Source organism: Zootoca vivipara, chromosome 7 (assembly GCF_965207765.1).
Source record: "Zootoca vivipara chromosome 7, rZooViv2.hap1.1, whole genome shotgun sequence".
Lineage (NCBI taxonomy): Eukaryota > Metazoa > Chordata > Lepidosauria > Squamata > Lacertidae > Zootoca > Zootoca vivipara.
The window spans coordinates 43,446,320-43,466,209 of NC_142590.1; the positions used below are offsets into that span (position 1 = coordinate 43,446,320).

At 43.8% G+C, this 19,890-nt stretch overlaps 1 protein-coding gene across 1 annotated transcript; it reads right to left on the bottom strand.

Moving 5' to 3' along the window:
* Positions 1–1,509: 1,509 nt before the first annotated feature.
* On the bottom strand, positions 1,510–18,716 carry LOC118089419 (vitamin D3 hydroxylase-associated protein). The gene is made up of 16 exons (XM_088674090.1): positions 18,426–18,716; positions 16,319–16,432; positions 14,897–15,040; positions 13,053–13,186; positions 12,516–12,722; positions 11,488–11,528; positions 10,946–10,951; positions 10,719–10,837; positions 9,055–9,180; positions 8,033–8,130; positions 6,506–6,605; positions 6,271–6,314; positions 3,962–4,001; positions 2,680–2,788; positions 2,022–2,167; positions 1,510–1,904 (listed from the first exon to the last, which is right to left on the bottom strand). Exons 1-16 carry the CDS (start codon positions 18,633–18,635, stop codon positions 1,776–1,778), a joined length of 1,767 nt encoding a protein of 588 aa, XP_088530216.1. The 5' UTR covers positions 18,636–18,716; the 3' UTR covers positions 1,510–1,775.
* Between the last annotated feature and the right edge of the window lie 1,174 nt (positions 18,717–19,890).

The following is a 19,890-nucleotide window of genomic DNA, read 5'->3' on the forward strand; positions in this document are numbered from 1 at the left end:
AGAGTAAGTAAGTCCAGATTGCTTGCACCACAATTCCAGGTTGATCTTCACACCTCACATCTACAACCCCACCCTGAATCTTGGTTCTTCGCTTCCAAAAGCAAACACCACCCACACAAATGTGTCGAGGCCCGTCCTAGCCATAGAGGCTAGTGGCGCGGTGAACCATGGCACCGGGTGCTGGAGGGCGCTGGAGGGCAACAGGGAAGTGGTCCAGGGGCAACGGCTTGGCGGCTGCAAGCCCGGGTGCGCAGTGGGGCGGGCAAGGGGGCTCCTGAGCTTGCGCAGGGTGCCCTTTCTCTCTCCCGCCCAGGCCGGCCTGGCCCCGCCCCACCCCTCCCGTGCCAGCCGGGCGCAGCAATTGGCTGCATGGCATCGCCGCCCTTCGTGAGGGGGTTTCCGGCACGCCTCTCGGTGGGCCGCCCCTCAGGTGCCATGGCCGCCCTCCCGCTCGCCCTGCTCCTTGCCTCTCTCCCACCCACCTGCTGCGGGTTCGAGTCCCAGCCTCGGCATGGTGGGTCAGGTCGGGTCGGAGACATGAGGAGGATGAGAGGCCGGGCGCTGCGCAGCACCCCCCCCCAGCAGAGGCCTCCGCACCGGAGGAGGAGGAGGCGGCGCCCCGGAAGACAACCAGGCAGCCCGGCCTGCCCACTGCAAAACCTCTGAGCCCGGCCCGCCCTCGGCGCCCGGCCCGCCAGTGCCATGTCCCTCCTCTGTGTCCGCGGTGAGACCGGGGGAGGGGCGGCGGAGGGACCATTGCACCACGGCACTCGATGTGGTTAAAACGGGCCTGAATGTGTCTATTCTGATATGTGTTCACTAAGCAGTTGCTAAGGATATTTGCCTTGATATCAAGGGAGCTACTAATTTTCAGTCTATCTGAATTATATACACTTAACTTTAAGATGAAAGGATAGGGTAGAATTAAGAGGTTTGTTTTATATCATTGCAATAAAGAATGGCTGTATCACAAGCATAGATGCCTCTAACAAGCACTGCCTTACTAGGTTGCCCCTGGTGCTGCTGCTTTGCTAGGGTGGCCGTCTTACTAGAACCATGGTTAAAGAATACAAAGATGTAACTCTAGCTTTTTTTCCTTAAATGAAAGCAGACACAGTGGGAAGCCACTTACTATTGGGCATCCAGTGAAGGAGGAGAAGATTAACCTTTTCTTCCCCTGCACATTCCTCAAAAACAATCTTTCTTGCTGCCATTAATCTCAGGAACAAAAGTTCTCATTTGCTCAGTGGGAGTTTAGCCTAGCTTTCCCCTTGATATGCTAGTCTGTATCTTGAGAAGTGGTGTGTTCACTATGCATTTGAACAACACTTAAGATACATCATAACCAAATTGTGCGTAATCGTTCCTGAAATCAGTAACAGATTTTTGCTTATGCTTCATTTCAATTATATGCCATTTGCAATCAAGATGGTGGACTCAACCTATCAAAGCTTAACTGATTTTTTGGTTGTTTATAATTCCTGAATAATGCCAAGTATGAGGTCACTGTATTCTATATATGAGAGTATATTCTGAATATAGAAACATGTGATCATGTACAATTTGAAGTATAGTACAGTGCAAGCACAACATCTGCTGTTTGTGAGAACTAGGCCTTAGTCATAAATGGCCTCCTGTTGAGTAGGATGAGTTGTATTTAACAAATAACCATGCCTTAACCTGCATTTTAACATATTTAAGAAGTGAACTTGGAGATGTTCTAACCCTCGCTGTGCTAGGTTGCATTGTTCTATCCATTAGTATTGATGCTATAATCATTTGGGGGTTCTCCTCTCCTGAACGAGAGTCTCGACCTCCTTCATGAACCGAAGGCACAGCTCCTCTTGCCAAGGCACAGCCACACACTGGACAGCCACAGGGAGCCCAACAGCATCGCTGACAGCCTGAAAATGCAAAAAGACAGGAGAACACAACAGCATTAGAAAACTTCAAGGTATAGTTAGGTAGCATGGGGACTGGGAAAAGGCAGGTGGGTTTTTTTCTGGTAAATGTGCGCCGACCTCTTTCATGCGCTTGTCCCAAGGGTCACCATAATGCCCTCTGTAGTGTTTGAGCTCTTCTTCATCAGCATGGGAAACAGTGGTGACTGGCACAACTCCAGCAGGGAAGTTCAGGAGGTTGTATAAATTGGTGTAGGATGTAGCAGCTGAAAGTACAGAAAAGCTATAAATAACGTGTTCTGGTTTTGTTGTGTTTTTCAATTTAAGCAAGACTTTTGCTGCTGTTTAGAACTACTCTGGAGAGAAACCATAGCTAACTGAGATTTCCCCCCATTTAAATTAAGCCTAAACCAGAGGCAAAACAAGGCAACATGGTGCCCTCCTGATGTTGTTGGACTACAACTCCCATCAGCCCCAATCAGCATGAGCCAAACTGCTTACAGGTCCATGAGTGAAACTGCTCAACTTCACGATATGCTTCCAGTTAATTCTCTTATTTGACGTGTGTATCTATTTATTATTTGCACTTGTAGCCTTCACCAAACGGCACCACATTCGTACATTTCGATCCCTTGGTCATCTTGAGCTTAGCATGTTTTTGGCATGTAGGAAGATACAAAGGGAGTTGAGAAACAGGCGAGAATTTATGTTACTGCTATGGAAAGGCGGGGAGGCCACATGTCAAACAACGTATACATTACTGGGACACAGATAATACCAAATAGTTTCCCGGGATAGCCTTCATTGAACGCTGGACCCAAAGCAGGGCAGAGAATGACATCCAGTTTCAGTTTCCTCCATTCGGCGAGGAATTCTTGACGATACATCTGTAAAGAGAATATGGGTAAAGTTGGAAGCAAGAGAAATTGTGAGCACACAGAAACTTTGTTATTGGAATGACTAGATTGCCACCTTTGTTTTATTTATTATTTATAAAAAATATAAATACCCAGAAAAAATACCATAGTGGTTTACAGCAATTAAAATACCATAAGAACAACCCAAAAATTAAAAGAGATGCCTTTAACATAATTATCTTATTATCTAAAGCATCTGCTAGAGTCTGGCGGCAAAGAAACAACTTTAGCAAACCCTTGAAAGTCAATACAGAAGGCACCTCTCTACTGGAGGAGCTTGTCACAAGAGTAGGCAAACAACTCTGAAGGCTCAGTTTCTTGTCAAATGAGCCTCACCAATCTGGGGGGGGGGCAAGAGATGATGCTTCTACAGATGACCTCAGTGATCCAGCTGGGATATAAGCATTGTAGCTGATAATGGAACAAGATCTCTTCCAAAATAGCAGTCTGCCACAGCCTACAAGCAATACCCCAGTAGAAAATACACACACTACCCATCAAGTATGAAGGATCTCTTAATGCATTTTAGAAGTGAACTAGAAAACAGACCCCCTGCCCTTCATATCTGAGTTTAAAATGTGGTGTTTCTGATAAGTGCCAAATACAAAAGATCTCAGGTGAAGCAACTCATAGAGCTGTTTTGTAAAGTATCATACTTATATGGAAATCCATTCTGTGTCAAAATAATAATAATGGTTGAACATCCATATATGCATAGCTCACTGGACATGATTAGATGGTAATCTAATTATTGTAAAGGTAAAGGGACCCCTGACCATTAGGTCCAGTTGTGACCGACTCTGGGGTTGCGCGCTCATCTCGCATTATTGGCCAAGGGAGCCGACGTACAGCTTTCAGGTCATGTGGCCAACATGACAAAGCCGCTTCTGGCGAACCAGAGCAGCACATGAAAACGCAGTTTACCTTCCTGCTGTAGTTATTTATCTACTTGCACTTTGACATGCTTTCGAACTGCTAGGTTGCCAGGAGCTGGGATCGAGCAACGGGAGCTCACCCCATCACAGGGATTCGAACCGCCGACCTTCTGATCAGCAAGCCCTAGGCTCTGTGGTTTAACCCACAACGCCACCTGCGTCCCTATCTAATTATTGTATGAAGCCTTAATAGTAAACATAAACTCACCGCTACTTCCACATTGTGGTTCCATAGGTTTTTTGCTGACCTGCAACATTGTAAATAATGAAGAGATGACTGCCTAGCAGAAAGAGAAGTACTCAAGAGGGGGGAAACAGGATGGTTCCACCGTGGCTCTGCAACAGTGTACAAAAAAGGGATGCCACCCACCCTGTGCTGGTTAATGTTCATTGGCTATGTCAGTGATGGGCAACCTTTTGAGCTTGGTGTGTCAAAATTCGCCAAAAAACCGAGCATAACTTGGGTGGTGTGTCACTTCGAGAGAAAAAAAACACAATTTTGCGATATTTATAGTTTAAATAAAAAAATGTATAATTGTAATTTTCCCCCTTCCAATTTTGGACTATCGGAGTTCTACCTGCCGCACACGCATATAATAAAAAATCCCATCTATACAGGAATGGCGCATTAGATTGGTGGAATACATGAATTTAGCCAAATTAACAGCAATAATCAGGAGGATCCCCAAACAGAAAATTAAAGAAGAGTAATGTAATATGTAGAGGACTATTTTCGCAAACAAGGTATCAATTCAAAATGGGTGATATGTTTAGAGTAAATGCATAAGTTGATTAAGTAAATGGGAAGCATAAAGAAGTTTGTATATGGCATAGAATTTAAACGGTTAGGAAAAGCCTAGTAAAATTGTATAAGAGAGAGAACCGAATTTAAATGTTTGGAAGCTATTTATAATTTGTAATTCTCTTTTGTTTTCTTACTTTTGCACCTTTTTTGTTTTTGTTCCTTTTCTTTATCTATTTTCCTTTTTATTTTTGAATTTTTTTGGAAATTATGTTTGATTATATTGGACCTTATTTGATCATGTTTGATTGAGTTCAGTCAGATTTGATTATGTTATGTTTATGTTATGTTATGATTTATGTTATGTTATGTTTTTCTATATTTTAACCTGAAATAAAATAAAGTTTCTTTTTAAAAATAAGAATAAGAATAATTGTAATATATAACAGTATTTAATAAACCAAAAACTAATTATTTAACCTAACCAAACAAAAAAACCCTTATTTATCACAAAGTGCCCAGAGTTGTTGAGCTTTTTGGGGGGAGCTGATGACCAAAGTTTTGGAGGTTTTTTTGGGGGGTGCAAAAGTTGCTTTGCTTTTGGGGGGGGTGCCCAAAAGCTGCTGTGCTTTTTTGGGGGGGAAGAGAACAGAAAAAGGACAAATAATACCTTCACTGGAACTAACATGCAGCACCGACATAGTCTGCCAAAGCGCCAGAAAAAAACAGCATAGAAAGGGTTAAAAACCAATCTCTGGCTACCATCAACAACAACAAAAAGATATGGGTTTTAACAGCGGAGACAAGCTGTAGTGTGAGGAGGAGCAGGAGAACAAATGGGAGGGGGGAAACAACAACAGCGCAAATGGGCCGATGGGGCGCGTGCCAGCAGTGAGGGCTCTGCGTGACACATCTGACACGCGTGTCATAGGTTCGCCATCACTGGGCTATGTGGTAATTCACAATCAAGCTCTTCATAAGAGATTAAAAGAGGATTGAGTCAATCACTCCGTGGGACTGGAAGGGATGAGGAACCAGACTCTCCTGCTTTGTGCCTCATGACCTCTGCAACACTTTGCAGCCTCCCAAAGATGCCTGCTGTCATATGAAAGGCATAGCAGAATAGCACCAAAGCTAAAAACATATTGCATTAACCTTAAAGTTGCCTGCCAAACTATAGAGATAAATGGGACCTGAAAGCATCCAGATTTCCTTACAGACAGCATTCCTATGTGACTGAAGTTGCCAACATACAGTCCATTTGCTGGATACTACACTCTCCCTTTCATCTGTATCTACTTCCTGAAAGGCAGTGATAGGGAACCTGCAGCCCACCGGATGTCATTAGATCCCAACTCCCATCAGAGCCAACCAGCATGTCCAACAGTCAAGAATAACAAGAGTTGCAGTCTAGCTACATCTGGAGGGGCCAAGCATCCTCATTGGTGCTAGAAGGTGATGAAACTTTATGTTTTACAGGAGAAGTGGACAACCTGTGGCCCAAGGGCTGCACATGATCCTTGACATATTTTTATTTGAACCTCAGCCTAATTACAAATACTGTCTGAAAGTGATCAGTTCCGTCCTCCAAGAATCTGTCTCTTCCCTGGCAGTTTGCTGGGCAAAGAGGAAGCAGGATAGAAGAGGGTGTTGGAAGAGGAAGAGGAAGAGGAAGGAAATGGCAAGAAAAATACTCAAAGTTGCATGTGCCCCCCAACAGATTACCCTCAAGGCTAATGCCACCAATGATAATCTTTAAACCAGATGTTTCTTACCCAACTCCACATAGCGCATTGAGATCTCTGGCAATCCGAGGGTACTGGAGAGAAATACATGCTTAGTTTCATTGTGAATCCCCAAAAATCACATCGTTGGTGTTGAATACAGAGCAGTCACCTCACCATCTCTTTGACATGTACTACCCTTACTCCATCCAGCCATCCTACCCTATGCTTGTCAGCATCTTAAAGCATGTGCAATTGCAGTGAAACAAAGGAGCCAAATACTTACTATAGGTTTCAAGAGGAATGCAAAAATTCTCTTCACTAGAATGGGAAGACGGTAACAATTAATCTGGGATTTCAAATTTGGGTCCACAATGTCTCCTTTGCTGGAAGATGAAAGAAGGGGAAAAAATCAAGTTTTTCAGTTTTTATATCTGAATTTACATCGCTTGACCTGGGAAAGAATTTAGGTTCCTGAGAATTCCAAGTGAGAATAAACTTGGAATGATGCCTTCCTGATTTCCTAACTTACAGATAGTTCCATAGCTCAGCAATCAACCACCTGCTTTGCTCACAACAAAACAAAATTCAGCCCTGATATCTACATTGAAAAGGTGCTCAGGTAGCAAGCCTGTGAAAAGACCTCTGTTATCTTGGGTGGTCTTTGCCAGTAGCACTGACTTAGAGAGACCAATAGACTCATTCAGTGTTATAGCTCATGGCTGCCTAACTTCTTATACAGTACAGTGGAACCTCGGTTTACGAACACCTCGGTTTACGAATTTTCGGTTTACGAACAACTGTAACCCGGAAGTAAGTAAACCGAGGTGTCCGAGGCCTCCACAAAGGCCTCAAGACTGGGCCGCAGCTGCGGAGGCGTTCCTATGGCTCAGAAGCACTCCCAGGGCCTCTCCCTTCCCCCCCACTCACACATTTCTGGGCCTTTCCTGGACCTGGGGCTTCCGGCAGCCAAGCGTCCTTGGCGGGACGATGCAGAAGCAGGGCGATAAGGCTGAGGCTCTTCGCCTCCCAAGGTCCCTCTCCCCTCACTTCTTGTTTGGAGTGATGGCCTTCTCGGCCGGTTCCGGGCTTCCTCGCCCTCTCCTCCGGGGCACCGGAGTTCCACTGAGCACGTTGCCCTAGGCTACAGGGCTCCGGGGCTCCTCCCGGCTGATGGCCGGGTGCCGATGGCTGGGCGCGCTCTGGCTCTGGTCCCGGGCTTGTGCGTTCGCAGGGTGTGTGTGTGACAACCCCCAACCAAGCCACTGGGCTCCATGGGCTTCCCCCCACCTCTTGTGGGGTGGGGGCGGCGGACTCTGTGGATCGGGGCCGCGGACACGCCGGCTGCTTTGCCCGAGGTGAAGTAAAATTCGTGTTAACTTGCTGTTTTAGGGGGTGTTTTTCATCTTCTGGAACAGATTAATCCACTTTCCATTACTTTCAATAGGAAAGTTCGCTTCGGTTTATGAACACTTCGGTTTATGAACAGACTTCCGGAACCAATTGTGTTCATAAACCGAGGTACCACTGTATTGCAAAGTTTGCGAAGCCAAAGTTGGTTTATCCTCTTGGCTCCATTTGGCTATGTGATTTGCATCGTACACCTTATTATCTAAGACTTTTAATAAAATGAACTTTTCCTATCCCTGAGTTTTTCCTAGCATTAAACATACTATGATGAAAATCAGTTATTTATTAATGTGCCGATTATCATCACAAAAGCTATCCTGAGCATCACGCTTTTCCAGCGCATGGCTATAATAGCAATGTTATCAAGCAACAGCCATGTTCACATACCAGAACGTCTACTTACAACTTGTCCAGCAAATGTGCACATCCATCGGAAAATAGGCCTTTGGTGTAGAGCTCATCAACCACATAATTAAGCCGAGGAGGAACAAAGGGGATGAGCTGCGAGGAAAAGATAACAGCTTTTATTTGACAGCAGGCAAAATTATATGAGCTGCACATAAGGATTATGTAATCCACCCCACTCTTTAATAGATTCAGAGAGCTCTCCGAAAGTGTTGAGGAAAATGAACCAAAGTTCTAGTAAAGGGTTGGTTGGTTAGAAGTGCAACAGGAATGGGAATTTTCTATGCTCTCTTTTGCAGCTAATTTGCCCCAGAAATTGTAAGTCCTGGGCCTATTATGTTCTTCATGTATACCCCAGATAAATTTTGACCACCACAAACAAGTGTTTAAACAAAATGCCGCGCAGATACATTCTGAGGACCAGAATTTAGCTGCAGTTTCTTACGGAGGGTACTCTCTATCGCTTGCACAGGTTTGTTGAGTTGTGTGGATTGGTAGGCCACTGTTTGTGCAATAAATTTCCCACATAGGAGGTTTCCACACTCTCTGTGTATAAAACTGTGCATCCATGTGAACAACTAAAATATGTGTTAGAACCAAGTGTGCACATGTGGTGAAAGATATTCATGTTCATCGAGCATGACACTATACATGTATTTGTCCTGCACAGAATTCCTAACTGTAGATAAATGGCATATTTGAATGGCAAATTTGATGGCTGAATCTTGCACAATTTTACAGCTCTTCTATTACCGTATGCAAATGCATACATAAGAAATCTAATATTTTTACAATTGCCAGGTTCACATACTGTGCTTGTTTTCATGAATATATAGCAGGGGAAGGCAAGGAGAATGTCTGGATGGAAAACACATTGTGAGAATTGGGCTTCATTCCCCCACCCAATAACAAAAACTGACAGTGTTCATCACATGACCGTAGTAGCTGGGGCAAAGTGTCAGAGATACAAACAAACTCCTAGAATGGAATTTGGGTGAAGAAATTAAGAAACAGACATACTGTATGCCCTCTGAGTTGAAGAAGATTTTTGGTTTCCCGAACAGCCCTCCTCATGCTGGGAGATGGCTGGATATAGCCATCGTCTTCATAGTATCCAATCCGTAGGGTCTTTGAACTGCTGTATATCTGGAAGAAGATGAGGAAAATAGGAACTTCTATTTACAGGTGGCCATTGAAACATATAAATAGCTTCCAACCACTTTTATAAACCACATCATGGATCCCTGCAGTGGGATTGTTTCTTCAACACTGATCAAAAGATTTGGAAGGTGACAGAATATAGAATGTCTTGAAGGTTTTCTAGATTTCCAGGTGAGGATTGCTACAAGTAAGGCTGCTTGTGTCCTTGAGCTCCATGGCCTGTTTAAATTTATTTTTATTTGGAATGGTTTTAAAGCCAGTTGGCTCAGCTGTTGATGTTAATTGCCACATACAAGCAAGGAGCAGATCTGTTTTATCTGTTTTACTCTTATGTGGACTTAAAAGCCATATATTTTAATTGGAGGACAAGCGCTGGGAGAACAGCTGTTTTGATTCAGTGTTTAGCATTCAGCTGATAAAGAATGTTTGGGAGCTAATCTCCACCAAAGGAGACCCTGAATTTTTAACAGTTCTAATATGGTAACCACACAAGCACAGATCAGCAGTACTTCAGGAAAATCATTCAGAACTCTATTGCCAAATTTAGCCCAGAAATCTATGCTGGACTATTGTGAATCAGCACCTGGTGCAGCTGGAGAAAGGGAGGCAAAGGTAACTGCAAGGCTATTGTGGCAGGATGAAATTAATTTGTCTTATATGCATAGCCTTGGTTCTTTACATAGCAAGAGTGCAATAAATGAGGCTGGAGATGACTTATGGAGATGACAAATTAAATGGCCTTGGTCCTGTATACCTAAAGGAGAATCTCCACCCCCATTGTCCAGCCCAGACACTGAGGTCCAGCGCTGAGGGCCTTCTGGCGGTTCCCTCGCTGTGAGAAGTGAGGTTACAGGGAACCAGGCAGAGGGCCTTCTCGGTAGTGGCGCCTGCCCTGTGGAACGCCGTCCCAGCAGATGTCAAGGCAATAAGCAACTATTTTACTTTTAAGAGACAACTGAAAGTGGCCCTGTTTAGGGAAGTTTTTATAGTTTGATGCTGTATTGTTTTTAATATTCAGTTGGAAGCCACCCAGAGTGGCTGGGGAAACCCAGCCAGATGGGCGGGGTATAAATAAATTAGTAGTAGTAGTAGTAGTAGTAGTAGTATCCCAAGTAAGACATTTTGCTACATATTCCTCCAATGAAAGCTTAGCTAACAGATTGATTGGTTCAGAAACTTTTCTTCCGAATCTTTCATGTGCCACAAGAATAATATTGCAAAGTATTTGAAGTTGATCAAAATGATAAGTGTTACTGAAGAAGCTATGGGGCACTGGGTCAGCGGAGAAGTTAATGGGCTGAGTTTGAACTGATATGATGAAATTGATACATCAGGATTCAATTAAATGGCAAAAATATTGACTGATGCAGATCTGCATCAGACCATACATTCTCAGTGTTATGATCATTATATAAATTATTTTAAAGGGTCTCAGGGAGAGCATCATTCATTGTTGACCAAGGGGTTGTGCTGTCCATGGTGCTGAATGTTTCAGCTTCTCCCTCCTCACTGACACCACTTACCTCCTCTCTGAATGGCATAGGTGGTATTGAAGGATCAAGGGAGAATAACTCATCACACAGGAGCGCCTTCATGCACAGAACCAGGCTATCCACATCCCTTGCCATTGGGCCAATTGTTGCTGTAAATGCAAAGAAAATGGAGACATAGGAGGTGGAGGGGAGAAAGCATGTGGACTTTTATGCCCTAGTCTACATTCCAATAGTCAAGAAAGGGGGATGAACCACACAGGTCACTGGTACAACAAATGCATAACACACAGAAGGTCCCATGTTCAAACACAGGCACCTCCAGTTAAAACAGTCAAATAGCAGGGGATTTAGACAATACTGGGCTAAATGGACAAGTACTGTAGTGTGACCCAGAAAAACTGTTCTTAAAATTCCCAAGTTCACTTTCACAAAGTCAGGGACACAATGGATTTCAGTCTGAATAGGATACAGCTGTGATCCCTGCTCTTATTACCAAAAGTTCAAACTTTACACAGTTATTTAAGTTCAGAGCTACTATACTAATGATTTGGTTGGTTGGGATAGTCAACATGGTGACCAGATGATGCTGGATTCCAGCCCCCATCAGCCTCATTCAACATGGTCAGTGTGAGATAATGGAAGTTGAAGTCCTGAAATATCTAGAGAGACCACAATGGCTACCCCTGGTTTACAGCAAGGGGACTACACTATTTAAATAAACTCTAATGTAACTGAAAGGACATGCAAGTTCCTAGCATAGTTGCAGGTTCTTTTACACCAATGGGTAAAAATTACTTACCCGACTTCATACCACCAATAGGGGTAGCAAGACCAAGAGTGCTGCAAATGATGCAAACAAGAGGAAAAGAGTTGTAACTATCAACACAGTAGAAGATGATCCATGTTTCAGCTGCAAATCAGATGCAGGCATTCAGAAATGATACTAGAGTTTCAGCTACACTGGAGTTAACAATTTGCTGGCATGGTAAATATTACCATGAGAGTATTGTATTGAGCTGTATATAAAATGAGAGTATTGAGCTGTATATAAAATTGTTGTGTATCATGTATCAATTATAATTAAAATAATAGAAACATATAAATTTATATCCCACTCTTCCTCCTAAAGTGGCCCAGGGCATTTAAATGTAGCAGTAACAATTATGACAATAAACTTAGTTTTGCTCCAATTATCTCTGAATGCATAAAATTGGAATATTTATCACAGTCAAGGAAGGGTGTTAAATCCTTTGCAGCCCCAGGGGCCACATTCCCTTATGAGCAACATTCCTGGGGCCAAAGGCCCATGGTTGGCAGGGTTAGAAGTAAAAAGTGGCTGGACTGATGGATGGGACTCTTCTTTTGGTAATATAGGCTACATTCCAGCCACACAAAAGGCAGAAGTTTCTATACCCCCCCCCACACACACACATGCATCTCTCCATCTCAGCAAACACAAGGTATTATGCTGCATGTACGGGGAGGGGGGAGGAGGCTTTGTTTCTGTAAAACAGCCATTGCATTTTGTGAAATAAAAATGCATTTTTTTTTAATTTAAAAAAGAGATGCATTCCAGCCAGCCAAAAGCAACTAAGGAGGACACAGTGCAGGACTGGTAATGGGAGTAGGCCCACATTTCGTCCCCAGACTCAAAGTTCCCCACTCCTGAACTACATTCAATATGCAAATTCAAAAAGCACTGGTTGTTTCTGCTCAAATGAAGCATCTCCCACTAATGCTAGACAAACATACATCCCATTAGCATTCACCTGTTTGACTATCTGCCAGCCCAGGACCAGTTAATTGAGTGAACTTTCCAGGACCCACCTCAGTCGATTACCAGTTGGTTTGAGTCCACAAAGCCCACAGAAACTTGATGGGAGCCGAATGCTTCCAGCGACGTCTGTCCCAAAGCCCAAGAGGGACCCTCCTCCTGCAATGAGTGCCCCTTCCCCTCCAGAGGAACCACCGGGACTTTTCTTGTGGTTCAGGGGATTGATTGTCTGACCGAAGATTAAGTTGCTGCAGTCATAGCTGAGTAAAATAGAAAGTGGGTGGACCATTAATGTTTCATAGGAGCTTTATGCCTTAGACCAGGCATCCCCAAACTGCGGCCCTACAGATGTTCTGGCCTACAACTCCCATGATCCTTAGCTAACAGGACCAGTGGTCAGAGATGATGGGAATTGTAGTCCAAAACATCTGGTGCCCCAAATCTCTCTAATGTCCCCCATAGTGTTTTTTGCTACATTAGAAAGCCAAGCTGCTCACAATTTTTATTTCCTTTTTCCTAGTACTATGGTATATTTGTAAAAAGAGAAAGCAACAGGGAGTTACAAAAGAAGAGAGTGAGCTAAAATATACTTAAGCATGCTTTGGGGAATGTTGGTCTTCACAAATGGTATTGCCCCCTGTTTCTTCAAAACTTTTACTATCACACTGTCGTCCTTTTCCACTTTGCCGAGAAAGTGCACCAACCCACACGTGGAGATGTGGCCCTTTGGGAGAAAACCAAACACAGCCGATTTAACATGATGAGGCAAACAATTCTAGAGCAGGCATCCCCAAACTTCGGCCCTCCAGATGTTTAGGCCTACAACTCCCATGATCCCTAGCTAACAGGACAAGTGGTCAGGGATGATGGGAATTGTAGTCCAAAACATCTGGAGGGCCGAAGTTTGGGAATGCCTGTTCTAGAGCTATGCTGCTTGGCCCACCAAGAACGAAACTGTTAAGCCTTATTGGTAAAATAGATGCCGTGAAACAAAAAAAAGCTTTCCCAGATCCCATGGGGATTGGCCCTGATAGAGAACCTTGACTGACTATGGGTGGATGGATGGAATTTCTACACCACCCTTCATGCGAGGATCACAGAGCAGTGGACAATATAAAAACACAAAAATACACAACATAGTAACAAACAAAATCAATACTCTACCAACAGTTTAAAGGGCCATGTATTATTTAATTAGCCAATGGCCATATATTATTTAATTAGCCCAAGGCCCACCTTGATGGCCTGCCATGGACTAGGAGCAATTTAATAATAATAATAATAATAATAATAATAATAATACACAGAATTAGAATGGATTCTTGAATATATTACTCCCTAGGGACCCAGGTGGCGCAGTGGGTTAAACCACTGAGCCTAGGGCTTGCTGATCAGAAGGTCAGCGGTTCGAATCCCTATAACGGGGTGAGCTCCCGTTGCTCGGTCCCAGCTCCTGCCAACCTAGCAGTTCGAAAGCACGTCAAAATGCAAGTAGATAAATAGGAACCGCTACAGCGGGAAGGTAAACGGCGTTTCCGTGTGCTGCTCTGGTTTGCCAGAAGTGGCTTTGTCATGCTGGCCACATGACCTGGAAGCTATACGCCGGCTCCCTCGGCCAATAATGCGAGATGAACGCGCAACCCCAGAGTCGGTCACGACTGGACCTAATGGTCAGGGGTCCCTTTAGTACCCAATTACAATTCTCAAACATTCATTCATTCGATTTATTATATATCCCACCTTTCCTCCAAAGGACTCACAATGGAACAAAATGACTCTCCTCCCCATAATTATCCACCCAACAATACCTACTTGTGGAGTGGTTTAAGCTAAAAGACAGGGGCTGGCCCAAAGTGAGCCTCACAGGTGATCAAGGATTCGAATTCGAGTTGCCTCAACCCTACTCTGACATGCTACCTACTACCCCACACTGGAGTCATTTTAAAAAGAGCTATTTCAGGCATCCCCAAACTGCGGCCCTCCAGATGTTTTGGCCTACAACTCCCATGATCCCAAGCTAAGAGGACCAGTGGTCAGGGATGATGGGAATTGTAGTCCAAAACATCTGGAGGGCCGAAGTTTGGGGATGCCTGAGCTATTTCAACCTAACATTTGTGCATTCATAGTGAGAAGAACCAGGCAATCTATGTGACATGCACTCAGATGGCACATGCACACACAATTATGTATGCCAAATTTGGAAATGTATATTTCATTGGAATGTGATCATATTGTACTCCATTTCAGTTATCTCCCTTCTCTAGAGTTCCACAATGGCCAAAATGAAGCAGGCCATGCCCTCTATGTTAGCTGAAGCTGCTGTGAGGGAGGAGAAGCAATGTTTATGTTGCACCAATCAACATCGCAACTGATGCACAGACAGATCATCATAAGGAAAGTGGCGACCACATGTAAGGGTAAAAGGGGAATTAACCTTGCATCCAATATGGTCCTTAATGCTGACAGGAATCCCATACAGCAGGCCTTTCTCCTTTTGCTTCTTCACTTCCTGGAGCTGTTCCTCACAACCGTGAATAAAATCGGTCACACAGTTTACCTCCTGGGTCACTTCAAGAGCCTTGCCCGGGGGGGGGAGGGGGATAGGGAGAAAGAGAGCATTCACATTTAAAAAAATAATAATTCTGCAGTGAGTTCAAAATGTCATCATTGTCAAAAAACCTTGGAAGGTAAAGACTGTTAATTTGCTACTTGCAACTCCTAAGTTTAACAAACTGAAAAGTCATGTCAGTCATTTTGGCCCAGTAAAAGCATAATTGAGATTTAAAGGTAAAGGTAAAGGGACCCCTGACCATTAGGTCCAGTCATGACCGACTCTGGGGTTGCGCGCTCATCTCGCATTATTGGCCGAGGGAGCCGGCGTATAGCTTCCAGGTCATGTGGCCAGCATGACAAAGCCGCTTCTGGCAAACCAGAGCAGCACATGGAAACGCTGTTTACCTTCCCGCTGTAGCGGTTCCTATTTATCTACTTGCATTTTGGCGTGCTTTCGAACTGCTAGGTTGGCAGGAGCTGGGACCAAGCAACGGGAGCTCACCCCGTCACAGGGATTCGAACCGCCGACCTTCTGGTCAGCAAGCCCTAGGCTCTGTGATTTAACCACAGCGCCACCTGGGGCACTTGGTACAAATTCATTAAGAGTTGAGCCAGTGCAGGCTGGGGGACGTCTGTAGCTTGAGGGCCTTTTTCCCTCATGGGTAACCTTCCAGGAGCCACATACCGTAGGTTGGGCCAGAGTCAAAAATGGGTGGAGCAAAGTATGTGACCTTTGTCCACTGAATCACGTTTTGGGTACAAAAGAAGACGCACATCTCTCTCCAGCCAGGCAAGAAAAAGGCATTGTCACATTTCAATAACACATTCCAGACAGATAAAATCATTTGATCATGGAACAGGGCCATTGCGATGTGAATGGCCTGGGGAGAGTGCTTAGGGGTGTGACAGTGGTCTGGGATGACAGCATTTGGGTCCAGGAGCGAGAACTTACTCACTCCTGCCTAATGGCACAGTTATAGCCATGCTGTGCAGCATCAGGTGACAGGCATTGTTCTCCTATGAGCTCCAATACATTTCAAACCTTCAGCACTATCTGTTACTTGATTTTTTCCCCTATGCCCTTTGTAAAATGAGGACATTGGGAAAGGTTTAAACTAGGGTGAGGAAAAAAATAGATATCCCTATGACACACTACATTGACAGAGTCCCTGGGACTAAATGAGCAACAGCTACCAATTAGTACATAAAAATGGTGTATTATCTGTAAAGTCACTTGGTTGAACAGAACCGTATGTCAGAAGGCTTCCTGCTGAAGCAGTTGCAGCCACCCTGTTGCACTCACCTTCTTTACATAGGTATACAGGACACTCTCTGGAGAAAGTGTCTCCTCTCTAAGTTTCTCTGCCAGTTCCACAAGCGACAGGGAGAGAATAAATTCTGACTGGACTCCAGGGTTCTGTAAGAGGAGGCAGCTGTGTCAGAAGGAAATGCTTATCCTCACACATTGGGAATAGCCCCGTTGTAAAAGTCACTTTGGTCACAAGCTCAAAATTGGTCACAAGCTCAAAATTGGTCACAAGCTCAAAATTTGGTCACAAGCTCAAAATCTGGTCACAAGCTCAAAATTGTGAAACCGGAATGCAGCTCAAAATTGTGAAACCGGAATGCAGCTCAAAATTGTGAAACCGGAATGCAGTTTTGTTTTGGTCTCTCTCTTTTTAAGGTTAATTTTTCCCCATGATAGATCCAGGAAATAATAACCAAAACAAAATAGCAACAAAAACGGAAGTAGAATTTACAGACATTGTACATGCATCAGTCATAAGTTCCTCAAACAGTAAACCAAGGCAGTTGAGTGCCTATCCATTTGGAAGCAATCCCTAAAATAAGGTAAAGATTTCTATTTCCTCAGTAAATTTCTTAGTCAAGCAGAGGTACAAAGATATATCAAAGAAGAGAGAAATACATTTCTAAAAAGGTACCCAAAACAGCTCAAGGTCTTCTGCCATTTCACAGAATGGGGTCTGTATTACCTTTGCCAGAACTTACTAAGGCTGTGGACATATTAGCTGTGGACATGGTCACAGCAGCAGAGGTTGAACCACTGTGTGTGTGTGTGTGTGTGTGTACACACACACAACCAACCAACCAACCAACCAACCAACCATTCATATCTATTTATTCACATGAAAAAGCCTGTCTCTGGTTTCTCAGTTGCAGAGTTCTGAATAAAAGAACTCCAAAGGAGCGGGAATGCATAGTCCCACTTTATCTTAACAGTACAGAATTTGCAAGGTCTTCATACAATCCTAATACAATGTTGATTTCCCAGTGAGTGCTAGGATTATGCAGGTGGTGATGCAATCAAAATGGGACCTGTGTTGCAGATAGGGACATTGATGCTGCCTGTAATGAGGCCCCAACTCCCCATTTCAATTGTTTCTCCTATCTTGATCTTGCTCAAATTAGTGTGCACACTTGAAGTCAGGCGCTTGAATCAATGTATTTGCCAAATCTGTTAAACACTAATCTACAGTCCCTTTGAGGGTCACAGTCAAACCCTGGATCATCAGCTTGTTATTTCTGTTTATTTGTGGGATTATGAACTCTTGAGTAAGTGCAGCAGAACTATCTCCATCGGCAGTGGCTGGGGAAGCAGCCTCCCAACTTTTAATGCATGTTTCTCCACCCACAAATGCAAGACTGAAGCCTGCCTGTGACCAGCAGTTTCAGAAAAGAGAAGATTTTCTGTTTAGAGACAGGCTTTGGATACTGCTGCAAACATCACCATGCCCAGTCCGTGCTAATCCTAACAATTTGGGCACCGAGATCCTGGGTTCAAAAGCCAAAACCAGTCCATGTGGCCTGACACACTCTCAAGCTAGTATTGGAAGAATGTGGGACGTACTCTGGTGACTTTTAAAAGTAGGGTTTCATTTTGAATGGTTACGGGACTGGATTATGAAGTAAAAATCCATTTGTCCCAATACTCTTTTTTAAAAAAGAAACTATTGAAGAGACCAGTAACTTGTAACTGCTGCCTCCTGCCTTGTTTTTGCTGCATTGGAGATCAAGCCTAGGCCGTGTCATGGAGGCCCTGGGCTGCCCAGATGACAAGACCCCCCTCTCGGCCTCACTGATGTGCTCCAAAGGAAAGGAAAGCAATATACTGGGCACCAGCTGGGCTGCAGGAATTGCCAGAATGAGACGCACAAGATGCTGTCCGTCTTAGGGACTCAACATTAGCTCAGTGCAGCAGTACTGTATCTGCTTTGCATCCAGAAGGTCCCAGGTTTTATTTGAACCGCACAAAGTGGACACAATCCCTAGCAAACCAGACTGGGGTGCTCTCAGGTAGACACGATCACAGCCATTAAAAGTGAAAGATCTCATTTTCAGAAGAGGCCTTCATCTCTTTCCCCTGCACCCCACCCCCAATTAAAAGTTACCTTCTGTTTAAATTTCCAAATCACTTTTTCCATTTGTTCCAAGCTGTCGTCTCGCCATTGCCTGGCCTCTTCCATCTTCTGCAGAATCCTTTTGCGGGCCACCCATTTCCAAACCACAACCGCTGCTGCCGAACCACAGGCAACAGCAAGAGCAGCCTGAGGATATATTCCATCCCTGGGCAGGATCTCTATCAACTTCTCCTGGATCATGGCAAAGCCCTTCTCTCTGTTTTCCCAGTTTGCCTCTCTCTGACACTGGAAGAGGCTGGTGCTATTTAAGTATCAGTTCCTGAGCTATTTCACATTCCAAGAGACCCATCAACATATGGGCTCCCAAGGTAAGACTCCGCCCAAGGCATCCCAGAAATTTGACCTTTGATCTGCTAAAACAGTAAATCAAGGCTGTTTTCCTGCATGAGTCGACAAAGGAGCCCTTACAATTCTGAGCAGTCTCCTTCACATCAGATGTAACAAGCAACTACACCATTGCTCACTTCTTCTTTTAGGAGCAAAACAGTCATTATGATGACAACTCATTCCTTGTAAATAGACCCTGTACATTACAAAGATCAGGCACATAATTTTCCTCCTCTCATAAACTTGTGGAGTTTATGAATTTGGATAGAATGACTGCCGCAATAAGGAATGTACCAAAACAAAGACTAACTAAAAATGGGAATATGTAGATGATTATTTTAGGAAGAAAAATATAAAAACAGAATTAGTGGTTTGCTTAGCCTAGGGGATCACAGGGGAATTACAAGAGAAATGTGATAAGAAAGGAATGAATAAAAAGATAGGTTTCAGGATAACTGTAACGCAAGAAATGAGAGTTTGAGAGGTAAGCGATGTATTAAAGTTTGGAAGTGGATTTTATTTATATACGAGGTTTTGATTTATGTAATAAGATTTGGGAAGAAATTGTACTGATCTTTTTTATTGTATTGTTTTTAAAGTGAATTAATAAAGTTTATTTTTAAAAACCTAAAAATAAATTTAAAAAATCCTCCTCTCAGTGGAAACCAAGCCATCCCTCATATGCATCAAAGCACACACGACCTTTAAAAGCCTGAAGAAAATGGCTAGGAGATGGACAGACTTTGGTCTGTCTTAGCCAAGAGTAACAGTTACTCATTTCCAAACTTAAACTCATTTGCAGTTTATAAAATACTAACCTATGCTGCTGAGTAACTTACTATTGCATTTTCAACGAGCTCTTCTCCAATACCCCACACACAGCACTGAGGGTGAACCAAGTTCTCACACACTTTGCTCACAGTTAGCAAGCTATAAGCGCCCTACCTCCCCACTGGGCCGTGTGTGGCTATCTAATGGCTAGTAGACTGCAAGAAACCTTCAAATGGAAGAATTCACAGAAACACAATGCAATCTCTATTATGGTGCAACAATGGGGCCCTCTGAACTGTGCCACAGTTTACAGATGTTAGGTTGGCATTGGGAGTCT

What these genes read in the sequence shown, in the direction of transcription:
- LOC118089419 (XM_088674090.1), bottom strand. Translation starts at nt 18,635, where the DNA reads ATGATCCAGGAGAAGTTGATAGAGATCCTGCCCAGGGATGGAATATAT. An exon ending in ATTCCCCAAAGCATGCTTAA is followed by an intron (nt 12,723 to 13,052) that starts GTATATTTTAGC and finishes TATTTTACTCAG; the next exon opens with CTATGACTGCAGCAACTTAA. An exon ending in CTATGCCATTCAGAGAGGAG is followed by an intron (nt 9,181 to 10,718) that starts GTAAGTGGTGTC and finishes ATCTTCTTCCAG; the next exon opens with ATATACAGCAGTTCAAAGAC.